A 22,356-nucleotide genomic window follows, 5' to 3' on the forward strand; every position below is an offset into this window, starting at 1 on the left:
CTGTGCAGGTTACAGAGAGTAATACCGCGAAGTCACTGTCCAGCAGTAAGAACAGATACGCACTAGGCATCGAGCCGTGGAACCAGCCTGGGGCAGTCCGGCATTGTCAGCAGAAGACCTGAATAGGTAAAGGGGAGAGCTGACCTGACAGGAACAAACTGATGAGAAAATGTTCTTGCGAATGTGGAGGAGGGTGAGAACAGGGACCCTGGAGGCTGAGTTAGCTCTGGGGAAGAAGGGGAGCATTTCTTTTGAGATAAGAAGAAAAAAGTTTAGATGAGTACCTTTGTATATAGGTTCATTTTATTGAATTTATTGGGGTGGCATTGGTTAATAAAATTATATAGGTTGTCTATAGACTATATTGACACCTTTATTTCTTTTCCTCATTTTTATCTTTGGCCCCCACTGAACAGAAAAAGAAACTCGAACAGCTAATACTTTTCCACCAGAGTTCTTTGATATCGTCCCCTACCACCTCTTCTGTATGGTTTCTCATCCCTTGTTCTCTTCTTGGCAGGTGCCTTCCCCCATTTCCAATGATAAATTCAGACATTTTTACTTTAAAAGCCTTTCACTTGACCACACAGCTTCTTAGAGCCTCCTTCTCTCTCTCGCTGGTAAAGTTCTCAAACATTAGTTACATGCAGACGATTTTCACACCACTTGCTCTCTGTTGCCACTACACTGAGACAGCTGAGACCACAGATGCAGTAATGATCACGTGCTGTCGGCCAGTCTTCACTGATCCTAGAGTGTCAGTGTTAGAATCTCCCCTCAACATCTGAGACACTGAATTCTCCTGTGTTTTCTCCTCCGAGCGTCTCCATCTTCTTTGCTGTCCCTCAGTTCTGACTGTATAGCACCCCCAGATGTGACCGTCCAAAAGGTGGCCTTTAGTTCCCTGACTTTCCATACATATGTCTCTTAGAGATTTCATTTATTGCTGTATAAAGGCTTTTCAGACCTAGTTATTTGGATTCAGGTTTTCCTGAGTTCCAGCTCCAGGAAAGTTCTAGTTTTTGCTGGAAAATGTACACTGGGAAATATTTTCAGTATCACAAATTTAATGTTTCCAAAGCCAGAATATCAAAAATTCTTATAATTCCCAGGGTTGAAAGGACTTGTGTGCTTGTCTTCTTCTGGCTTTCCCCGCACACAATATAAACAGTTTCTTTTCTTAGCTGCCTCAAATATGCTTTTCTCCTAAAAGTAAAAGTCCAGGCCCAAAATCTCAGGTGCATCTTTGGCAACTCCTGGACCCTCACCTTCTGCCTCCAGCTGATTGCCGAATCACGCTAATTTTAGCCCCACGGTCCCTTATATACACTTGTCCCTTGGCACCTGCTGCTTTCATCCTAATGTAGGCCTTTATAGCTTCCCTACATTCAAGCCATGTTATAAGTTGCTTAGAGGTTGTTGCTTCTCTCCCTTAAACACCTTTGGGGGCTCACTATTGGTTACCAAGTTAATTTCAAAGTCTTTAGTATGGTACTTAGGACCTTCTAAAATCCTACTCAAATGCGTAACTTTAGTTTTCCACTGTTTGCCCATGCTTTCCCATTACTCTGCCTTTTTCTTCCACTTGGATTGCCCACAATCTGCCACTCTACCTTTTTCCGATCCTTTGTGGCCTGGCAGGGGCTCCTCGTCATATATGAAACCATCTCTGATTTCCCAGGGCTCCCTCTTCTGAGACCTTTCGGCTCTTTATACCTGATTTAGGCCCATCGCAGACTCTCATAACAGGAAAGCAGAGGTGTCACCCCTTCCATCCACCCCCAGTGCCGAGCACAGGTGGCACAGAAATCTTCAATAAGTGGCAAACAGTTAAGTCTGCCAGCACAGTAATGTGGGCCTTAATGCAGAACGTAGCCACTGGTTGGTTTCCCTTCTTCTTCCTCTGTAATGGACCCTGGGTTTAAACCTATGCGATCTTACCAGCAGTATTCTTCAAATTCACGACACAGGAGAACTCTACTAAGAAAACTATGTTCCCAGAATGTTTTTAATAGAGATTTTTTTATAGTTTATATTTTTCTTCTGGGAGAACAGTGTTCATTGTCTCTCATTGCCTTAGATGCACATTTATCACATGTTGCCTACTTAGACAGCTTATGGTGAGGGATCATTTGCATTAGTGTAGGTTAAGGCAACATGGACTCATTTGAATTTGTAGTAATTTGTAAACCATTTTATTCTGTAGGTGGGGGATTGGAGGCTAAAAGAGCTGACCTTAGAATTGAGCTTAATGGTTCTCAAACTTTCCTTCCTCAGTGCCCCGAGGGAAACAACATGCTCCCAACAGGACAGGGGCCTTATAGTCGAGGAAGTTGACCACCCACTGAGATTCACCTCTGGTCACTACATGTTAGCAATAATGGAGCCCAAGCATGCACAGGCAGCTGGTAGAGGTGCCGTGACTGGAAGTTGGGCTTTGTCCCAAGCCGGTGTTTCATCGCTGAAGCCATGTGGAGGTTACTCTACCAAAAATGGAGAAAGTGTTACCAGTAATTAAGTGATGGGCAGAAAAACTGCCATGTAGCCCATAATGGCAGGTAATACTGAGTATATGTTATCTGAGGCTTAAAATGACATGTTTAAAACCACAGTCTTCAGCCACACAAACAAAATTAAACATGGTTCTTTTAGGAATGTACAGATCAATTGGAGGAAAACAGGGCTACCTCTTCCAAATATTTAATTCATTTTCAACTTTGTTGCTTTTTAGGGTCAGACAGTTGTATAATACTTTTTTTCTTCTTTCCTCACTCTTTACCTCTGCAAGATTAAAAATTGCTTCCAGGGTTTATAAATAAGAGTTTGAGAGATTATATTATGATTCTCAAACCAGACTTTCTGGATTTGTGAGATGCAGATCAGTGTCCAGACTGACTCTATTCTGTCGTGGCCTAGACCCCACCGTTGGATTCCCATGGCATCACTCACTGCTTGTTCGTTAGCAAACTGAAAAAACTAATTGCCTAATTATTTATATATATGTGTGTGTTTATACACACACACACACACACACACACACATGAGAGACAGAGAGGCAAGCCATTAGCTGTCAGAAATACCTCTTGGAGCAATTTTACATCCTCCCCCGAAACCTGCAACCAAGAACCACCCTTAACAAAGGACCATTACAGAGAAGTTATGAAAGCTGCTACAGGATTTTGCATCACTCCCCACCCCTCCCCAGACCAACTTTAAAAGCAATCATATTCAGAATCAGAAAGATAAACTCTTCCTTCTCCTTGAGCCCCAATGTTTAGGGCCCGACAGTTCAGTGTTTTCCTCACAGGTACATCATGTTTGGATTTAATTCTACTTTTATTCTTACCTGTGCTATGTTGATATGAAAATCTGAAAACACATCAAAGAAAAATATAAAAGAGAAAGTGACTTGGAAGAAACTAGGCGTTTGCTTTTATATTTGGCAACTACGATTGAGATTGGGGTATGTTTAACAAAGTAAATCTGGACCAAGAAAAATGATCTTCAGGCCAATCTTTATAAAAATCAAAATTCCTTTCTTTCAGACACCTCAGCCATTCTAATGCGTTTCGTATGTGTATTAAGACTGTATTCAAGGACATGCAGTCAGAACACATTCTGCTCTGTGCAGTGAGGCAAAGGTGATGGTCCAACACTGAGATTCCTAGTAATCTAAATATTTAAAGTGTAAGTAGTTTGTAATTATTTAGAATAGACGACTGGCGTGAGTACTTGAATCAGCTCGTTTTTTCATGACGGGTGCATGGCACAGAACCGGCACCTATAAGCTCTCGTAGCTGACAGGCACAGTCCGTGGGAAAGCAGCACGCTGATGATATGAAATGCTACAGCACTTATATGGTGATACGGACGTTTTATAGCTGGCCCTGTATTTCATTAACCTGTACATTTAGTTAATGACTTTTGAGTGCTTTCCGAAGGAATTATATATGAGTTTTCAGGTAATAGAGACCCTGTCTTTTCACATTATTAATATGTGCAGCCGTAACATTTAAAATGGAAATATTGCCAGAGAGAAAAAATTACAGCCATTTATAGCCCTCTATCAAACTAAATTTGAAGTGACATTTAAACTTTGCATAGGATAAACATTTATTTTGAAAATATTTCATGAATTATATTCATGAATTATATTTGATAAGTTGGGAAATAGGAATGCTGATTTACACTCATGTTTCAATTGCTGGAAAAAAAATTAAAAATGTAATTGTTATAATAATTATCTTTTGAAAAAGCAAAAATTACAGTGATGAATATCAATTAAAAGTAATATACTCGTTTAAGTGAAGGGGATGGGGAGTGCAAGAGGGAAACAAGAATGTGGTTTGTCTATATTCCAGGAGAAAAGAATTAAGTCAAAATGAGATCTGACCCTTTCCAAGTCATTCTGTGTGCATCATACTTGAGTGTAATCTCACATGGGTCCTGATGTTCCAAGTATCATTAAACATCTAGTAATCAGAACACATGTTCTGCCAGATTCCATTTATTTCCTTAACTGTTTAAGGCATTCAGCACCCAGACTTATAAATATATAATTAAAATCCTGATTTAAAAAATAAACCTAGATGGGGGACTTACATTTTTCTTAATCTATGTTTACACAAAGAAGATATCTGTTTTTAAATATCACTTCAGATCTTTGTAGGCTCAAATAAATCAGTGTGATACTTTGCCAAAACTGTTTCTAAAAAAGATGGGTTTTGATGCCTTTTGGTCAGGAAGTTTTAGAATCCTCTTCATGCTCAAAAGGAACATTATTCTGTTTCCCTCTGTTGTCAAGAATACGAGCTTAGGTGCTGTGGATGGACTTTATCACTTGCGTGCTGTCAGGCCATATACACCCGCAACTGCAGATATTCCAAATGAAGCAAGCACAGCTCTAGAAACATTCATGCCTCTTCTTAGACAGGTGCATAACTGGAGGTGTTTGGCAAGCTTCATTGCTTACATACAGAAACTCGAAAAGAGCCTAGCCATCATGAAGAATAAACCTGTCACCCACATTATCACGGGTGCAGTTTGAAGGTTCTTTTTGTTGATCTAGGCATTTACATGACCCCTATTCTAATCATTTTGGTATCTCTCCCAGCAAAGGAAGATTGGAAAGTAACTCATAACACTTGGATGTACATGAAATAAAACATGTCTGTGGGTTCCTCAATTATTTCGAAATGGAAATATATTTGGAACTGTAAAACTTCTTGCCAATAAAAGATTATGACTGTCTTTGGTGTAGAATGTTTATTTTGACTGATTTGGGGTCAATCCATTTGTCATCTCTCATTTGGGCCCAGTGTGTATTGTAAAGTAATCCAGTCTAGAGGTCTGCTGAGTGAACCAAACTTACAAGGTCTGAATGGAGGGAGGCGGGCCTGGGTCTTTGAACTCATGGGTGCTGGAATTTCATGAGACTAGGAAAGAACATGCTCCTTATCAGCTATGCACTTAGCAGCTGGGACCTTACTGAGGGATAACAGAAGTAATCATACAGATCAGAGGGGTTTTAATCAGACATGTAACAGGTCTTACGTGGGCACTACTCTGAATTCCTTCCCCCTTTCCTTCCTTTTCTAACTGAACGAAGTAGTCATAGGCACAATAGTTTTAGTGACTTCTAGAAGTTGGCTAGAAACATTGCTATCTGAATGCCTGCTTTGTGCCAGGCACTACTCGTGGTTCTAGGAATGCATCAGGGAACAGGGGAGACAAAAGGTGAGTCCTCATAAAAGTGACATGTTTAGAAGATGGCAGGAGGGAGTGAAGGTTGCACAGTAGGCAGAATAATCACCAGAGCAGGAAGAGGACCAAAGTTTTGTACTGTCAGAGAAGGCGAGAGAGGCCATGTTCAAGTTCAGTTGCAGAGTCCCAAAGGAGAATGAGGGAAAATACACCAAGTTGGATAACTCAGGGAGCCATTAGTGACTTTTGTGAGCATTTTCAGTATCATGGTGGTGATCTAAATCAGATTTTTGAGAAATTGAGCAAAGGGTATGGGAAAGCTGCGAAGACAGTTTATGATTGGCTAACCACTATGCCATACAGCTGAAGCTAATATAGAATAATACTAAATGTATCCTATAATTTAAAAAAGCTTAAAAAATTTAAAAGATGCAAAGACAGTAGGTAACTGAAATCTTTTAGAGTAATGCATAATGGGAGATTGTATCTTGAGGGGGGTGGCAGACTTAGGCAAGTATTCTGGTTTTTGTGAGCAGTGGGCAGACGTAAGAAAAAAGGACTTGAGCACTTCTTAGGTAGGGACAAAAAGGCGAGAGAGGTACCTGCTAATGAGAAGGTACAAATTGCTTGAGAGGAATCTTGACATGAGCATCAGTGTGTCTTGTCCATGCGAGATACTGTAGCTTTTGTTTGGTGATACAATGCTAGTTTATTTTCATGTTCATTCTCAGGGTACATGGGTCCTGCTTAATGCAGTTTATTGAGAAGAAAGTTTAACTTTTATTTAAACCATATTGTATTCACCCCTTTTTCTTAGGCCACCATTGAAAAATACATATAAACCTATATATAAGGACATGTGGATTGTGCTAGTAGCTTCCAACCGACGCTGCATTGTAAACTTAACGACTTGCTACTAGTTGTGTCCAGTATTATATAAACTCTGCAATGTTTTTCAGTCAGAGTATTTCTTAATTTGTTCTGACTACATTATGCTGAGTTTCTTCCATCTTTGCATGAAATATATATTAGGAAGCAAGACAGGTAATGGCATCCTCATTTTACAGAATGGAGAGAACTTGCAGCTTATAATGCTAGTGAGATGATAGGCCCCCTGCATGGTAGAGACCTGTAAGTATAGAAGGAAACTGTTTTAATTGCACTGGGAACAGACTGTTCTTACAGGTGGCATATCTAACTTAGAAAAAAAATTACCAATCAATTGCAAATCCAAGGCACACTTTTAACAGAATAGTCTGATCCTTGATTTGGAGGCTGACATCGGGAAAACACTAATAACTCTTCCAGTGGTCTGGGACTAGAAGATGTTGGGTCTTTCTTTACACAGATGAAAATTGAGGACCTTGTATTCTTGAAAGCACTTATTGATCAACTACTTTGAGAAAATCAGACTCATTATAAATATTATGATAGGAAACAGACCATGAGAAAGAGGAAGAAATGAGACATCACAGTGTTAAAGGCAATGTAACATCCTGCCTATACTATGAACTCTCAGTGGCCTCCCCCCCACCCCCCGGCCGTGTTATCACAGAGCTTCAGTGTTAGAATGGGGCCGAATGTGGCGGTACCATCTCAGGTCCTTACTGCTAACTGCTTCCTAGCTCTGACCTACAGGGAGAAAGCTCTGGAAATTGGGCCACAGAAGTGGAAATGCTATAGACTTGATGAGAAAGGCTCAACTTTTATCTTAGGGAATTTGGATATTTGTGCCTCTTTAAGACATGGGTACTTCTGTACATACTTTTGGGACAAAAGATTAAATACCCTTTTAAAATAACATTAAAACTAAGTGTTTGCAGAACTGCTGAGACGCCTCCATGGATCCCTAGAAACCTGGTTTGTAAACCTCCTAACCTTTTTCTGACCTGTTTGTTTTACCGATGAAGAAAATAACCAGAGATAAGAAGCAAATTCAAGGTCATACAGCAGTCTTATGCTGAACTACATTGAGGCACTCTGACCACTGTTTTTTCCATTACTGGACCCAGCCTATCCAATTATAGTAAAAAATATTTCTCCTTGGGTCTATTACTTAAAGACTGAAGACTATACTCAATTTTGTGAGCCCTTTTCTGGCATTTCACCTTATGTCTTGTATAATGAGTGCGCCTTTTGGCTAGGGTGAGCAATTTTTGGATCCTAGCTTCCTCTAGAGGAGGCATCTTAGGCCAGAGCCCAGATCTCAATAAAAAACACATAAACCCTTTTGTTTGTTTTTCCCTGTCGATTACCCTATAATTTAACACCCTTTCAATGGAAGATTTATCAAGTGACTAATCCCTGGGAAGGCTCAAAGTGGCAAAGAGAAGGTGGTTGTGGCCTAGGCACACATCATTGGTCATTTGCTCAAATATTAAGGTAGGAAGCCAAATATTCCTTGCTTACTCATGAGAATATATTCAGGGAGGTTGGTTATGAGCACTTGGGCCTGGCATGTCTCGTTACTGGATGAGGAAAGCAACACAGACAACCTGGGATGTCTTTGCCAGATGAACTGACCTGTATGGTCCTTGGTTTTCTTCTTGTCAATGACAAAGTTATGTTTGAATAGTAATAATAATTATATAAAACCCACATAGGTCAGCTGTCTTAAAAATTAGAAATCACTCACAGATATCTTTTTTATTTTATTAATTTTTTAATAGTTCATTTTTGTTGTATTTTTACTATAACCATTTATCACCAATACCCTCTTCCACCTCCACCCACTCTCCCCACCCCCTACAATCAACATACTGTTTTCTGTGTCCACAAGTTCTTTTCTTTTCTGCTTGATCCTCCCACCCTTCCACCCTCCCCCATCCAGAGCTGTCACCCTCCTCTCTATCTGTGAGTCTATCTCTATTTTGCACGTTAGTTCAATTTGTTCATTAGATTCCATGCACAAATAACTCTTTTCAGCTAGAATATGAACTTCACAAAGTATGATGATTTCTTTTTAAAATTTGTATTAAATTTATCAGGGTAATATTGGTTAATAATCTTATATAAATTTCAGGTGTGCAACTTTATAGTACAACATCTGTACATGCCATTGTGTGCTCACCACCCAAAGCCTAGTCTCCTTCCATTACCATGTAGTTGACCCCCTTTACCCTCTTTGTCCTCCCCTCACCCCCTTCTTCTCTGGTACTCACCATTCTGTTGTTCGTGTCTGTCGGTTTGGGTTTCCTTTGTTGTTTGTACATTTGTTTTGTTTGTTCATTTGTTTTTTTGTTTGTTCTATATTTCATATATGAGTGATGGTAGAGAGATCATAGTCTCATTTCACTGTGACATGATGAAGCCTTCTTTACAGTGTATTGGGTTTTACAACATCACTATGAAGAGTAAGCCCATATGTAGGCAATTTATCACAGTCAATCTCCTGAGCCTCTTCTTGCTACCAGAGTGCTATAAAAGTGGTAGAGATATGGAAACTATTTTTCTAATCAGCAGTCATAGTCTTATGTAGGAATTTCATTTTTACCTTTAATACCAGAAATAACTCAACAAGTGGTCCCTCCTTATTCCCTTTAGACAGTGCTATTTAAGTGACTGACTGCCATTTTAAATTTCCTACCCTTTTTTAGTTAAAAAAAAAAAAAGTTGGGAGTATGTGAAGCAAACATAATTGAGGGATCTATTTCATAGTTTCTAAAGTGATACTATTGGACAGATGAGCATTGGCCTTAGTATGATGTACCTTCATAGAAATGCATGGGTCAAGAAAGAAACATTAGTGATTGTCATAATTACTTGAAGAGCCTCAGTTTATCAGTGTTAAGGACAAGGATTTACCACCTGTTGCTTCTAAGATCACATGTACTCCGGAATGGGTTGCATATACCTCACTGTACTACTGATAACTCAGTAGTGATAATAATAATACAGCATAAAATTCCAAGGCATCTCTTTTAATAGAGAAAGAATTAGTATGTTGGCTCATTGCCCAGAAATGTGCAGTCTTAGTTGTGCTTATTAGGTATAGAATTACTTTTTGGAAAAATCCCAAGTGTACCCATTCAGTGATTTCTACAGTATTTAGTGATAATGATAACTTAAAAATAAATTGTTACCAGAACCCCCCATGAATAACAATTTTTTTATTTCACAAAAACACTCTGGCTATAGTGATGTTTTGTTTTGTGTCCCAGGTAGGAACCTCAGTCCAGATTTCAAAGATTTCTTTGTTTGTTTGACCTCCCCACTACTTCCTTGAATGACTATCTGTAATTATATTTGTTTTTTAATTTATCCCTGAATACTTGTAATAACTATCATATTTCAGAAATAATTTGCAACGTCATGTGGTCATGTGTGCTGCATGCTGAACTACTGGCATGTTTTTAGAGCACCTGAATGAGTCTGCTTGGCCTTGTGTGTACTTTTGCACTCAGAGTGGGAGTTGGGGCTCTATTTATATGCCTTAGATGATAGTGTGTGTGAGTGCTCATGATGCTTTCATGAGCGGAGCTATATTTTAGAAACTTTTGATAGAAAGAGATATGATGAAGTCTTGGGTATAAAGTAGCATTTTATAACTAGAAGAAACCTTAGTGATTAAGTATTTTGAATCTCTTATTTTAGATATTAATAAAACAAGGATTACAGGAAGTGGAAAAAATTGGCTAAGTGAAAGTATCTACTGACTGGAATGACTGGGAGCAGAATCCAGACCTTCTGACCCTCAGTCAGTGTTGCCCTCCCACTTGCCTGGGAACCAAAACACCTTTCGATCTATTTACTCAGTGAATCCAGTCTTTTTCTGGAAGGATGGAGAGCAAATATTTTAAAGAAAGCATCTTTAATTAAAAAGTGTCACTATTTTTGTGTTGGCATTCTGACTTCCTAAACAGTATTGAGTGGGAAGGATTAGTATTCCTGAGGATCTGTGATAAAGTGAAAAGAGCCCAGGACTAGGGTGAGAGATCTGAATTTGAGTCTAGCTCATTGACAATTTACTTAATACCTCCCTCATCTAGGAAACAGTTACAATACACCATTCTTACAGGTTATTGCCATAATTATATGCATTAATATAATACGAACGCATTGTGAGGCATAGGTAGTATATCATGTTGTTAGTCAATAATTATGAATTATTGCTTTAGCCACTATCAATTGATATCAATTCAAAATGGTAAAGTGGAAAGCATGGATTTTAATATATGATCACGATTCAAATTTCTTTCTCATTGTACAAGTTATGGTCTTACACAAGTTAACACATCATCCAGAACATCTGCTTTTCAGAGTGGCAAGGATTAAATGAAGTCACCTGGGCCAGTGCCCCACACACTCACTCCATGTTGGTTTCCTTTCTCTCACTATCTTCACTGAGCATCAGCATAGCAGAAAATTACTTCAGATAACACCACTTTTACACATGTGTACTGTAACTTTGTACTCTGCAGTGCTGCATGTATTGGGTTTTACTCCTGCGTCAACTGAAGTGCTATTTGATCTTTCCGTTGCTCCTCACTCCTTCTTTTCCTGCTCTGTTTCTCTGTTTCTTTATCCCTCCTAGCAAGTTCCAGTTACAGAAATGTATCAGATATGCCTCATGTTTCTGAGTGTCCCTGAGATGGCCTCTTAGTTATATCACATTGTGATTTATTTCTGATAAGAACAAAAAAGGTATTCATCATAGTTAATTAAAACCAGCTATTGTTAACTCGGGGGATTTTCATCAAACCTAATGCCATTCTTTTCATTAATAGACACTTTGGTTTTTACATTAAGAAGTGTCAGTTAAGTAGGGAGTTATTGCAGACTGTACAACCTTTATAAACAGAACAGAAAAGCCAGGATGCCCATATCCAAAGCCATAGAGCCGCCATCTTCTTGCCTTACCTACAAGTAGGCAAGAACTGAATCCCTTCCCTTCACGGTTTTGCTCACACTGGTTTTCTGAGGTGGTGAAGGTTCATTGCACTCCTGTGCAGTTCCCAGGAGTTGTCTTGCTCTCTCCAACCTAAGAATGTGGAATTTGGAAGAGTAGCTGGAAAAGGCTGACTTATTCAAGTTGTTAGCAGATAACCTGAATGGTACCAGCCCTGTCAGCCCCCTTGGGAGAGAAAGTTTGTGACAAGAAAATGCTAATGGAAGACTTTCCAGAGTGCTTGGCACCACATTGGTATCTTTCATCGGTGGGCACTTTTCTCATTGACAGACATGTTTGTGGGGACCAGACAAGTAAAAGTCTCCCTCTGTTGTTTGGGTTTCAGTGCAGTGTGTTCCTTTGATGATATCTCTGAGCAGTGGTAATGTGGAGGATATTAAAAAATAATGAGGATTTGGTAGGGGAAGGGAGGACAGCCCCCAAGGAGGTTGGGGAAATTACCTAGAGCCCAGTTCCTAATCAGATTAGAATCATAAATGTGGTTTAATTCTACTGGATAGTTTATTATATTTATGGGAATGACCTTAAAGTTTACTGTAGAGAGAACATTTATCTACATGAAATATTTTGAATTGTTAAAATTAAATATGATCAATATCAACTTTTAGAAATACCTGAATTTAAAAAAAGAAGCCTAGATGTTTTATCTGAACTTTCTAGGCAATAACAACTATGGAATCTTCTGGTTTATGTTGTACATGGAGCTGTCAGAGGGGAAGGGGACCAACAGGTCGATCTCTTTTACAAATTTTGCAGAGTTGCAAGTCTAGTTTAGTGAGTAATTAAAAGGTGCAAGAAAGTCATAATATTGAAAGCTAAAAAATAATTCAATCCAATAAGCATTTATGGATCACTAACTAGCCAAGCAGTGTGCAATGTTCTGGAAGTTCAAACACGAATAAGCCATGGTCCCCAACTGCCTGGAGCTTTTAGATTTGCAAGGAAGATAAACATAAATGACTAATGTAATGTGAAGCTCAAAAGTTCTTTGGCAACAAAGTCAGAGGAAAACTTTTGTCAAGAAGAATTTTAAAAAAATGTTTAAGCTAGAAGGTTAAGTTGAGCTTGACTGAAGTGTCCTTCGGTGCTCTCATTAGGTGAAAATGGAGAGAAAGGGCGTTGCAAGTAGGGGAAAGCATGCACAAAAGCATAAAGATGTGGGAGTTGACCACATGTTTGGATCTGTAATGGTGCAATATAGGGAATGTATAGAGAAGTATCTGGAAAAGTAAGCAGAAGGCAGGTTTTGGAGAGCCATGAGAAGCATTTAGGCTTCTATGCAATGGAGAATGACTATTCTCAGTTTTAGTAATGGGGGAATACTCCCCACCCTCCAGCCCCCAAGCCCCAATGAGGACCTATCAGAATTAGGAATAAGCTTTTTCAAATAACACATGTTACTTTGGAGATTCTAAAATGACCCAAGTAAAAGTCATTGCCAAAAATAACCCACCAATATTGTGATGTTATACCCTCCAGGCTGTGTTTGGAGCTGAATAAAGATAAGAACAGTTACTGTTGGTGTCAACTCTGGCAGCCCCTTGGAATTTCTTGGGGAGCTCTAAAAATACTAGTGCAAGGGCACCATCTCAGATCAGCAGAATGATGATATGTGGGGATGGTCCTTCCCATCAGTATTTTTTTTTTTTTTTTACAAAGCTGTCTTGGTGTTTCTAATGAGAGCCACTACATTAGACAGATAATAATAGTGCCAGTGAAGGAAAAGGATTATTGAAACAGAATGGTTTCATTGGAATTGCTCTCTTAAAGATTGTGAATTTAAATCTTGCTTAGGAGATGGTTATAGATTAACGGACAATTGTAGGTGGGAAGAGGATGTGATTAAAAAAGAAAGAAATAGAAGTAATCAAGTTAAGAGTAAAGGAAGGTAGATAAAACCCAGATGAAGTCTGGTGGGTAAAAACTTGGGGAAGACTGGAAAGACATAAAACCTCAGCACCCATCTCCTTTCAAATTATATATTGTGATAAATGCAGAAAAACAGATATTTAGCAGAGGGGGTCAGGGAGAGGGAAACCCACGATGCTTTATGTGTCCTAAAGAACATTTATCTAAAAATGAATGGAAGGTTTGTAACTGTTTGTCTCCTGTGTACAAACACCATGTCTGATGTGAAAGTAAAGGACACTGAGAAGAGAGTCATCAGGGTTTAAAAGCGTTATGTTCCCTTGACCCAGCCTTAGCTGCAATTTTGACTGTAAGAACCTGGACTTGGGATTTTATAAAGAGTCCCAGGATCCCAGGCAAACATTATCCAGCAGTACATGCTTACCCAACAGAAAGTTCTATGCTCTGTGTTTGATTCACCAAATCATTAACAGTCCTCCTAGCTATGGCTCTAGACACAGGATGGGAAACGGCACATGGTTTCCATGTGCAACATAGAAGTGGCACTTAACAGGAAGTAGAGTGAAAAATGGGGTTACTTACAAACTACTTTCCCAAAGGCTCGATTCATGGTATGCATGGACTCAAGATTCTTCATTTATAACAGAGCCATGCACAATTGCAATAATTGATAGGATATGGACAGATACAGAATGAATGAGGTGCTTATTACTTTAATCACTTTGAATTACTATGTCATGCTGAGCTCTGAACACATCAAGACAAAATCAGAATGATCAAAGGGATTTTGAAACAGGGAAGGGCAAAGGTAAGGTGTTTCTTTATGTGGGCCATTTAAATTTTAATGGTCAGAAGGGTTTCTAACTATAATCTCAGCATATTGATAAGGAATTCATGGAGATTCAACATTTCCTTCTTATTCGGTAATTCTTCCTATCAGTGAATACAGTTTGTAAGGAAGCCATTCATGGGATCTGTGCTTGGTAATCTGCCCCCTGCCTTGGGTAGTTGTACTACCCCTTGGGAGGGGTACTAAGAGAGAACGCCATTTGCAAAGACTCAGATGCATGAAAGAGCATGGTCCTAGGAAAGGCAAGATGCTATATAAGACTGGAGTCCAGGATGTATCTGAGGACGGGGCAGGTGCCAAAGGTGGAGAAAGTTGGCGGAAAATGAATTGGAAGAGCTTTCAGTATGTTCTTACTAAAAGGTTTTCAGTATCAGTCTGTAAGTAATAGCCAATTGTTGAAAGGATTTTAAGGAATAAAGATCTTTTTTTTTTTTAAGTCTTTCTAGAACCAATGTGGGCAAACTGGAATGGGAGAGATGAATTACATAGCTCTTGCCATTGTCCAGGTGAAGAGGACTCCATGAAAAGCTAATGCAGGGGGGATGGAAGGAAAGGGATGAATCAGAGAAATTAATATAACTCATTGATAAATAACATGTTGGGAATAAGAGAGAAAAAGGGACTCAACATGGTGTCCAAGCTTCTGGGTATGATGATTGGGAGGATGATGGTGCCATTAACTGCAAGGAGGGATTTCAGGGGGACAACCTGGGGTTTGGCAAAGATGACTTTGTTTTGGGGTGTGTTCACTCTGAGATGGCTGATTAAATATGCAGGTAGACCAGGCTAGAAGAGAGCTGGCAGCACAGTTTGAAGGTAACAATTTGGAAGTGACAATATATACTAAGTGTCATTTCATGTAAATACACAAGATGACCCAGGATTGTGGTTTGAGAGGGATAAAATGGCAAGGAAGATGCCGGGCAAACAGCATTTAGGGGATGAATGGAGGGAGAGGAGCCCATAGATTGACCAGGGAGAGCCCAGAAGTGGAAGGAAAATGGGGCTGGGTAGAAAGGGTACATCAGAAGTTTAGGGAAGCAGAGAGAATTTCAAGGCATGGGCAATAGTCACCTTTACAAAACCACTGAAAAGTGCTGACCAAATGTAACACTAAAATCCTGTAGTTTCAGGAAGACAATGGGGGCAGAAGCCAACTGCAGTTGGTTGAAAAGAGGATGGATACAAAACTAGATAAAGCAAGAGTTCTGTGCTTTTTTTTAAAAAAAAAAAAATCTGCTGTGATGAAAAAGAGGAAGTGTGAGAAAGAAAGGCTGACATCTAGAAGGGATTAAAGAAAGATTTAGATATCTTTGTTTTTGCTTTAAATGAAAAGAATGTGGTGCTGGGGAACTGGCTGAGAGTCAAACGCAAGTTGATATGGCCATGGGCCTCTGCTCTGTGCCTAGCAAAGAGATAATAATAATGATAGCAGGCTTATATAGCACCCTCTATATGTCATTTCACATACGAAGTCTGTCCAGAAGGTATCCAGGCATGTAATATGAAAAATAGAGATATTTATAGAAGAAGATACAGATACAAGAAACATTGTACATAGGACAATGATACATCAGTTGCCTTCAAAGTAGGCACCTTGGGACTTCACAGTTCTTCCAGTCGCAATCAGCTGCCCCATTATGTTTCCCAAATCTCACCAATGGTCTGAAATCTCTTCCCTTTCAAAGGTGATTTTAGTTTTGGGAAAAGCCAGCAGTCTCAGGGCACCAAATATGGGATGTAGTGGGGGCTGAGTCACCTGGGTGATTTGATGTTTCACCAAAAAATTCTGCATGAGACATGATGCGTGAACAGGCATGTCCTTGTGATAAAGTTGCCAATCACCAGTTCCCCACAGCTGTGTCCTTCTGAATCATCTGAATAGTTTCTGCATAGGAATATTGAAGCTTAATACAAAATTTGATGCAGATTTGTTGCTCTACTCACTCAGTCATTTTGAATGCAACAGCCACACAGTACACATGCTCACTCAACAGCGTCTACCGACCCCATGGACTAGTACAGTGAAGTTTTCATTGTTCATGCATGAGCATTCCAGTCCACTCTCCTTGGCTGCTATGTTGTATGGATGTCCTGCAAACTGTTCTCGTTATATTAACAATGGCTGGACTTTTCCCAGAAAGTCATATATTAACTCATCCTGCTTCTCATAACTGCCTTGTGATGTGAATTCTGTTATCACCCCCATTTTACTTATGAGAAAATTGAGGTACATAGCACTAATGTTCCCAATTTGTGCACTAAACTAAGCAAATACATTACAGAGCCACCAAAATGGTGTTCAGGTGTCTCCTTAGCTTCAGCAGGTTCAGAAGATGGTTGGTTGCATAGAAAGCGGGAGAGGTGGGGCCAGGCCCCCGTTGTAGTTATGAGCCAGCTGTGACATAAAGGGGAAGTTTCTCTGTGGAGCATGTCTGTACAAATTTTTCATATTAGTAAGAAGCTGAAGATTGAGTAAAGTTATTGGCTCATCAATATTATTTGACACTTAACCTTGTTGGAGGGAGTTATTGGGAATAACAACCAAGAGTTAATTACCTATGGTCCGAGCCAATGTGGCTCAGTTGTTTGGGCATCCTCCTGTGAATAGGAAGGTCCTCGATTGGATTCCCGGTCAGGGTACCTGCCTGGGTTGCAGGTTTGGTCCCCTGGGCTGTATACAAAAGGCAACTAATTGATGTCTCTCTTTCACATTAATATTTCTTGTCCTCTCTCCCTCCCTTCCCCTCTCTCTAAAGTCAAAAATAAAATAAAGTATTTTTAAAAAGTTGGTTACCTGTGGCAGAATGGAACTAGTCACTAAAATGAAATGGTAATTCAGGGTGGGAATCAGGGCTGGGGTACGGGTGGAGGTGGGCAGGAGAGGGAGAGGGAGATGGGTAGGATGTTGAAACAAAGATTATCTTGATCACATAGTTGAGTGAAGCTTGAAATTACTTTCAGGCATTTGGTAGAAGAACTCATGAAAGATTGGCCAATTGTTTGTATTTGTGGTACATTGTTTATCCTGATTGCTTCAATGTTTCCTAGTTTTGTGCCCATCACCCAACAAAGGAGGCATTATTTGGAAATTTTTAAGAATTAGAGATCTGTTAGTCTCTTAGTGTAATATTGTCATAATCAACAGTAACGAACAGTTGAACATTTATTCAGAATTTACTGTCAGGCATAATGCCTACTGCTTTATAGGAAGTCTCATTTTATCTTTATAAAAACCCTAGAGGTGGTTCACTATTATCCTCACTTTATACTTGAGGAAACTCAGGCTTGAAAACACAAAATTTCCTGCCCAATACTATCAAGCTAGCAAATAGCTAAGCCAGGATGTGAACCAGGTAGCATGAATCCAGAACTTAGGTGCTGAACACCTCTGTACCATATGAGAACAGACGGTGCCCTGAACTTGCTAAATCTTCCCACGTTGAATTGTGGCTGCCATGTCCACATATGAGAAAGTCAGTTTTACAAAACCCTTGTCTCTAATTCTACTGATGATAGTTATTTGGGGGTTGATTCATAGAGGAAAAGGTAAACCTAGGAAAAATATCATTAGAAGTGTCTTAATGAAAGTAGAAAATGTTTCTATGCTTTTGCCTTTCTTGACTAGGCTGTTAAAAATATTTCTTTACCTTTTCAGTGCAAAGTTGATCTGTAATTGTATACATGTTGGTGTTCTAGATATCTGTGGGCAGAGATTATAGTAAAGAAAGCCTTGTTAGCCATAAGGAAGGCTCTTGGAACAGTGGCTGAATATGTAACTATTGAGGTGGATGGTATTTATCCATCCATCTCTTCAGTACTGTGTGCCTGCCGTGCTGACTTCTGGGACACAGACATTAAGGCAGACCCTGCCCCTGTTTCATCTTGTGGAGTTTTCAATCTGGTGGGGTAGGCAGAAATTAAATAATTCACTGGGAATATTGAATTACTGTTAGTTGGATTTGGGGAACTCAAGTCAGATTGTACATTTGACTGCTTCCCAGTTAACTGCAATAGGCTGACTGCAAATGGACTAATGACCGGGAGCATGCCAGCTCTGTGCCAATAAGTGTAAAACCATAGACTCGAGGCATTGAAATAACTGAAAATATAAGTATTAAAAAAACTGTCATGAAATAGAGTTTATAATGCTGGATATGTAGGAGAGAAAAATAGCACATCTTGATATTCTCATTTTGTATGCATTTATGTTGATTATTACTATATTACGAATGATTGTTAAAGACACAAATACAATGGGAAGCTTTGGTGTGGAAACTTTTAAACAAAATATATGTAGATCATAGCTTCTTTTTGAACCTTTTGTTTCTGCTGTGTTGACTGGGAAACTCCATAAAGGAGACATTCTAAGAAGTCTGTGAGAATAGCAGCTCCAAGCCAGAAAGATCTCCAAATCAATTTTCTTCTCAAAATATTTTGTTTTTCTAAACTGAATCTAAAAGTAATAAAAGATATATCAAGCATATTCAAACATTTATTAAAAATTTTGTATTGCATTTGATATTAAAACCAGGTGAAAGTTCTTAAATGACAGTTTTACTATAAGCCTTAATCCATGGTAATTATCCTCTATGAGTTCATATTCGATGAAATTCTGCCTCTATTCCAACTGTTTAGTCCTTGGAAAATTCATAAAGTAAAATTTACACCTTGTTGGAGTCTCAAAAGAACGTCTCTGTATTTGCCCGTATTGGTGTGAGCTATACTCTGATGGCATGGGGATGGTATTGAATTTTTATTTGTTTTGTTAAACACTTTACTTTCTTCCCCATTGGTATCTTCCCTATAGGCTCAGTTTGAACTTCAGGCCTTTCATATCCGGGGTGAGCATGCAGTGATAACATCGAGACTAGAAGAAACCATTGACAATCTCAAACATGAGCTAGAACACCGACGGCGAGGAGGAGGTGGAGAGATGAAAGATGTGTGTATCTCCACTGATGATGACTGCCTTCCAAAGACCTACAGAAATGTGTGCATCCAGACAGACAGAGAGACTTTCCTCAAACCCTGTGAAGGTGAAGGCAAGACAACCAGAAGCAACCAAATAATACCCAAAAAGCTGAATATCTCCTCTTTAAGCCAACTTTCTCCCACAAATGACAACAAAGATATCCATGCACCACTTCAGTCTGTAGAAGGCATCTCATCAAGTCAGGAGAATGTATCCCCTCTCCCTCCAGCACCACCCCTACCAGCAGCCATCCCTCCTCCACCTCCCCTCCCACCTGGACTTGGACCTTTGCCACCAGCACCTCCACCACCACCTGTGAGTGCTGGGCCACCACCACCTCTGCCACCTCCTCTGCCTCCAAGTGCTGGACCTCCCCCTCCGCCTCCCCCCCCACCACTTCCTAACTCATTTGCTCTGCCCAGCAGTGGGGGACCTCCTCCTGCTCCAACACCCCCAGGACTTGTGCCCCCACCTCCTCCTGGCCTCTTCTTTGGAGTCAGCCCTTCTTCTAGCCAATGTCCTCGGAAGCCAGCCATTGAGCCCAGTTGTCCCATGAAACCTCTGTACTGGACTAGAATACAAATAAGTGATAAGAGGTAAGCTCAACACCCCTGGCTCATTTTCAGCTTGTGAGTTCCTAGAATTTTGCACAAGTGATATTTTATTCTTACCAGTTTATGATCTATCTGTGCTGTGTAGCACTCATTCTCAAATGCCTTGGATACACAAAGTTGGAGTGTTTTAGGTAGAAGGTCTCTCTCTGCCACATCTCGTCTGTATTCTCTGTGGATTGATTCTGGGAGAAATGACATGTTCGGGGTCAGACCCCTCTCTAAAATAGTCACTTTGTAGACTAGAGAAGAGCTCTGGTCTAAGTTTAAGCCTTCTGCAACAGTTCTGCAATTAATGAGTGATCATACAGACATCGAGCCTTAATCTATACTGTAGGTTCCCTGAAGATTTTTAGAATATCTGTCTTGTCTTTAGATAGTATTATCAACCTTATGATCTGGTTTTTAAAAGGTATGTGTAATTTTTCATTTTTTATTAAAAGAGCAAGACATAGCTGAGTCATTAGTTCTTCATGTCTAAGGGGAGTCTAAGAATAGAAACTGCTTAAACTCTGGTTTCCCTAACTGCCCAGTGCCTTCACATCTTATACCCCATTGCCCATCAGAGAGAGTTGCCCCTTCCCCACTTCTTTCTCCTCCTTCCTCTTGCCTTCTTCTTTTGAGCTAAAATTGTATGTTCAGTGGTCAGAAAAGAGTTGACCGTGAGTCCAGATGGTCCATTATGAGTTTTTGTTACTGACCCACAAAATGCCAGTTACCCCCAACTCACTGAGAGGTGGTATTTCAGTCCTTTATTTATTATTGGAAGTGTATTTTCCCATAGAACAGTGTTGTAAATGGTGACAAAGTGCTCAACCTGACGGCCAGACCTAATTTGCCCCAGAATATGAGTTACAGCACTAGTCGTACTAGCCTGAGCTCAGAGGTCTTGGAGCTGGGCCAAGCCATGCAGGTACAGGAGATGATGCGAATGAACCTGAACAGTCTGCTTTGTGCACCATATCACCTCCTTTTAAGCATCCCCTCCTCAGCTTCCCAGAACCTTCGTGAGGCTCAAACCAGTAGCACTTAAACAGCTGTTGCTCCAAAATTCCCTGGTTCTCTTCTCCCATCAAGATCTCCTTCCTGTGTGCAGAGGAGATAAGCACTTAACATTACTGATGCTCGTGTTTCAAATTAAAGTTTAGTGGTAGAGGTGGGTGGCTGAGGAAAAAGCGCATAGATGGATGGACTTCACTGAAAAGGGTCTAGCCCATGGGTGATGATTTTACAGGTATTTATTATACTGTGATATGTTGTAACTCACATATGTTACATAAATGTTCCTAAATGGCTCAAATATTATATTAAAAAAATGATAATTTCACAAAAAATGGAGAGAAATGAATGAGGCCGGAACTAAAATGGCGTATTTCATGGAAGAGGCAGACACATAGCAAAATGTGAACACGCACATCTGAAAAGCCAGTGTTCCCAACTATTTTGAATATGAAAATCACCTTCTGATGTCAAAAACTTTTGTGGACCACTTTATACAATACTAGAGCAAAAGTTTTCATTGACTGAGAAAATACATATTGAAACAATACATATTTTCAGGTAAGAGCTTATAGATATTATGGATTGTAACATATAATGTGTTTGAAAGGCAATAAATGTATAGACAAGACATTATTCTTCTCTGTTTGCATTAAAAGTGTTTAAAAATTAGATTAGGAGCTGAGTTAAGAAAGTGGACACTTGGGAGGAAATGTGTCCTGACTTCAGGGAGCCTGAGTAACAACTCACCTAAATTGGCTCTGCGAGCCAGCTCTCTTGTACTGGGTTTTCCATGCCTTCTTCCCTGTCTGTGTTTCAAAACTAGGGTGGCCCTGTTTTTTGAAGACAAAAGAAAACCATTTCCCCGTGACTGCTTTAGTTGAAATCCCAGTGAGGGCTGGTACAATGGAGTTTTTTGGTTTGTTTTTGTTATTAATACTGTTGTTGGGGTGGAGTATTATAAATCAAGTTTTTCTAAAGGAGCACAACTCACTCACATCTTATGGGTGCTGGACTGAGTTGACCAGTAAACTGTAATTAAAACCTGTGGAAGAAATCCAAAGAGAGGTAAACTTCATTTTCAGGCTATAGGGTCTAGCACAAATAAGGCCCCTGATTTATTACAAACTCTTTTATTAGAAAATCATAATCATGAATTTCTGTAACATAATTTCATACTCAAGCACACCATATGACATTTAGGTAAAACATTCAAATTAAAACTATAAATTATTACACCCATATTATTACCCTACCAAACACACTCAAGCAGATGTTACTTCTGCGAGACCCTGTATTTAAGAATTATCCCATCATTGTCTCAAGATCAGTTATCCCTTCAGCCTTTTCATAATGCCCGTGTTTATCCATCATGGGCATACCACAGGCTGCAGGAGAAGCAGCTCACGGGGCCGAAACAGTCTGAATCCCAGGATTTCTC

At 39.7% G+C, this 22,356-nt stretch overlaps 1 protein-coding gene across 3 annotated transcripts in view; it reads left to right on the forward strand.

The window, feature by feature from the left end:
* The window catches only part of FMN1 (formin 1), a 403,953-nt gene that overhangs the window by 201,067 nt on the left and 180,530 nt on the right, over window positions 1–22,356 (forward strand). For all 3 annotated transcript variants that reach the window (XM_053928167.1, XM_045201498.2, XM_024567895.4), the window contains one exon: window positions 19,141–19,901. In XM_053928167.1, the coding sequence (XP_053784142.1) occupies window positions 19,141–19,901 (761 nt within the window). The remainder of the gene's footprint in view (window positions 1–19,140; window positions 19,902–22,356) is intronic.

This window comes from Desmodus rotundus, chromosome 7 (assembly GCF_022682495.2).
Source record: "Desmodus rotundus isolate HL8 chromosome 7, HLdesRot8A.1, whole genome shotgun sequence".
Taxonomy (NCBI): domain Eukaryota; kingdom Metazoa; phylum Chordata; class Mammalia; order Chiroptera; family Phyllostomidae; genus Desmodus; species Desmodus rotundus.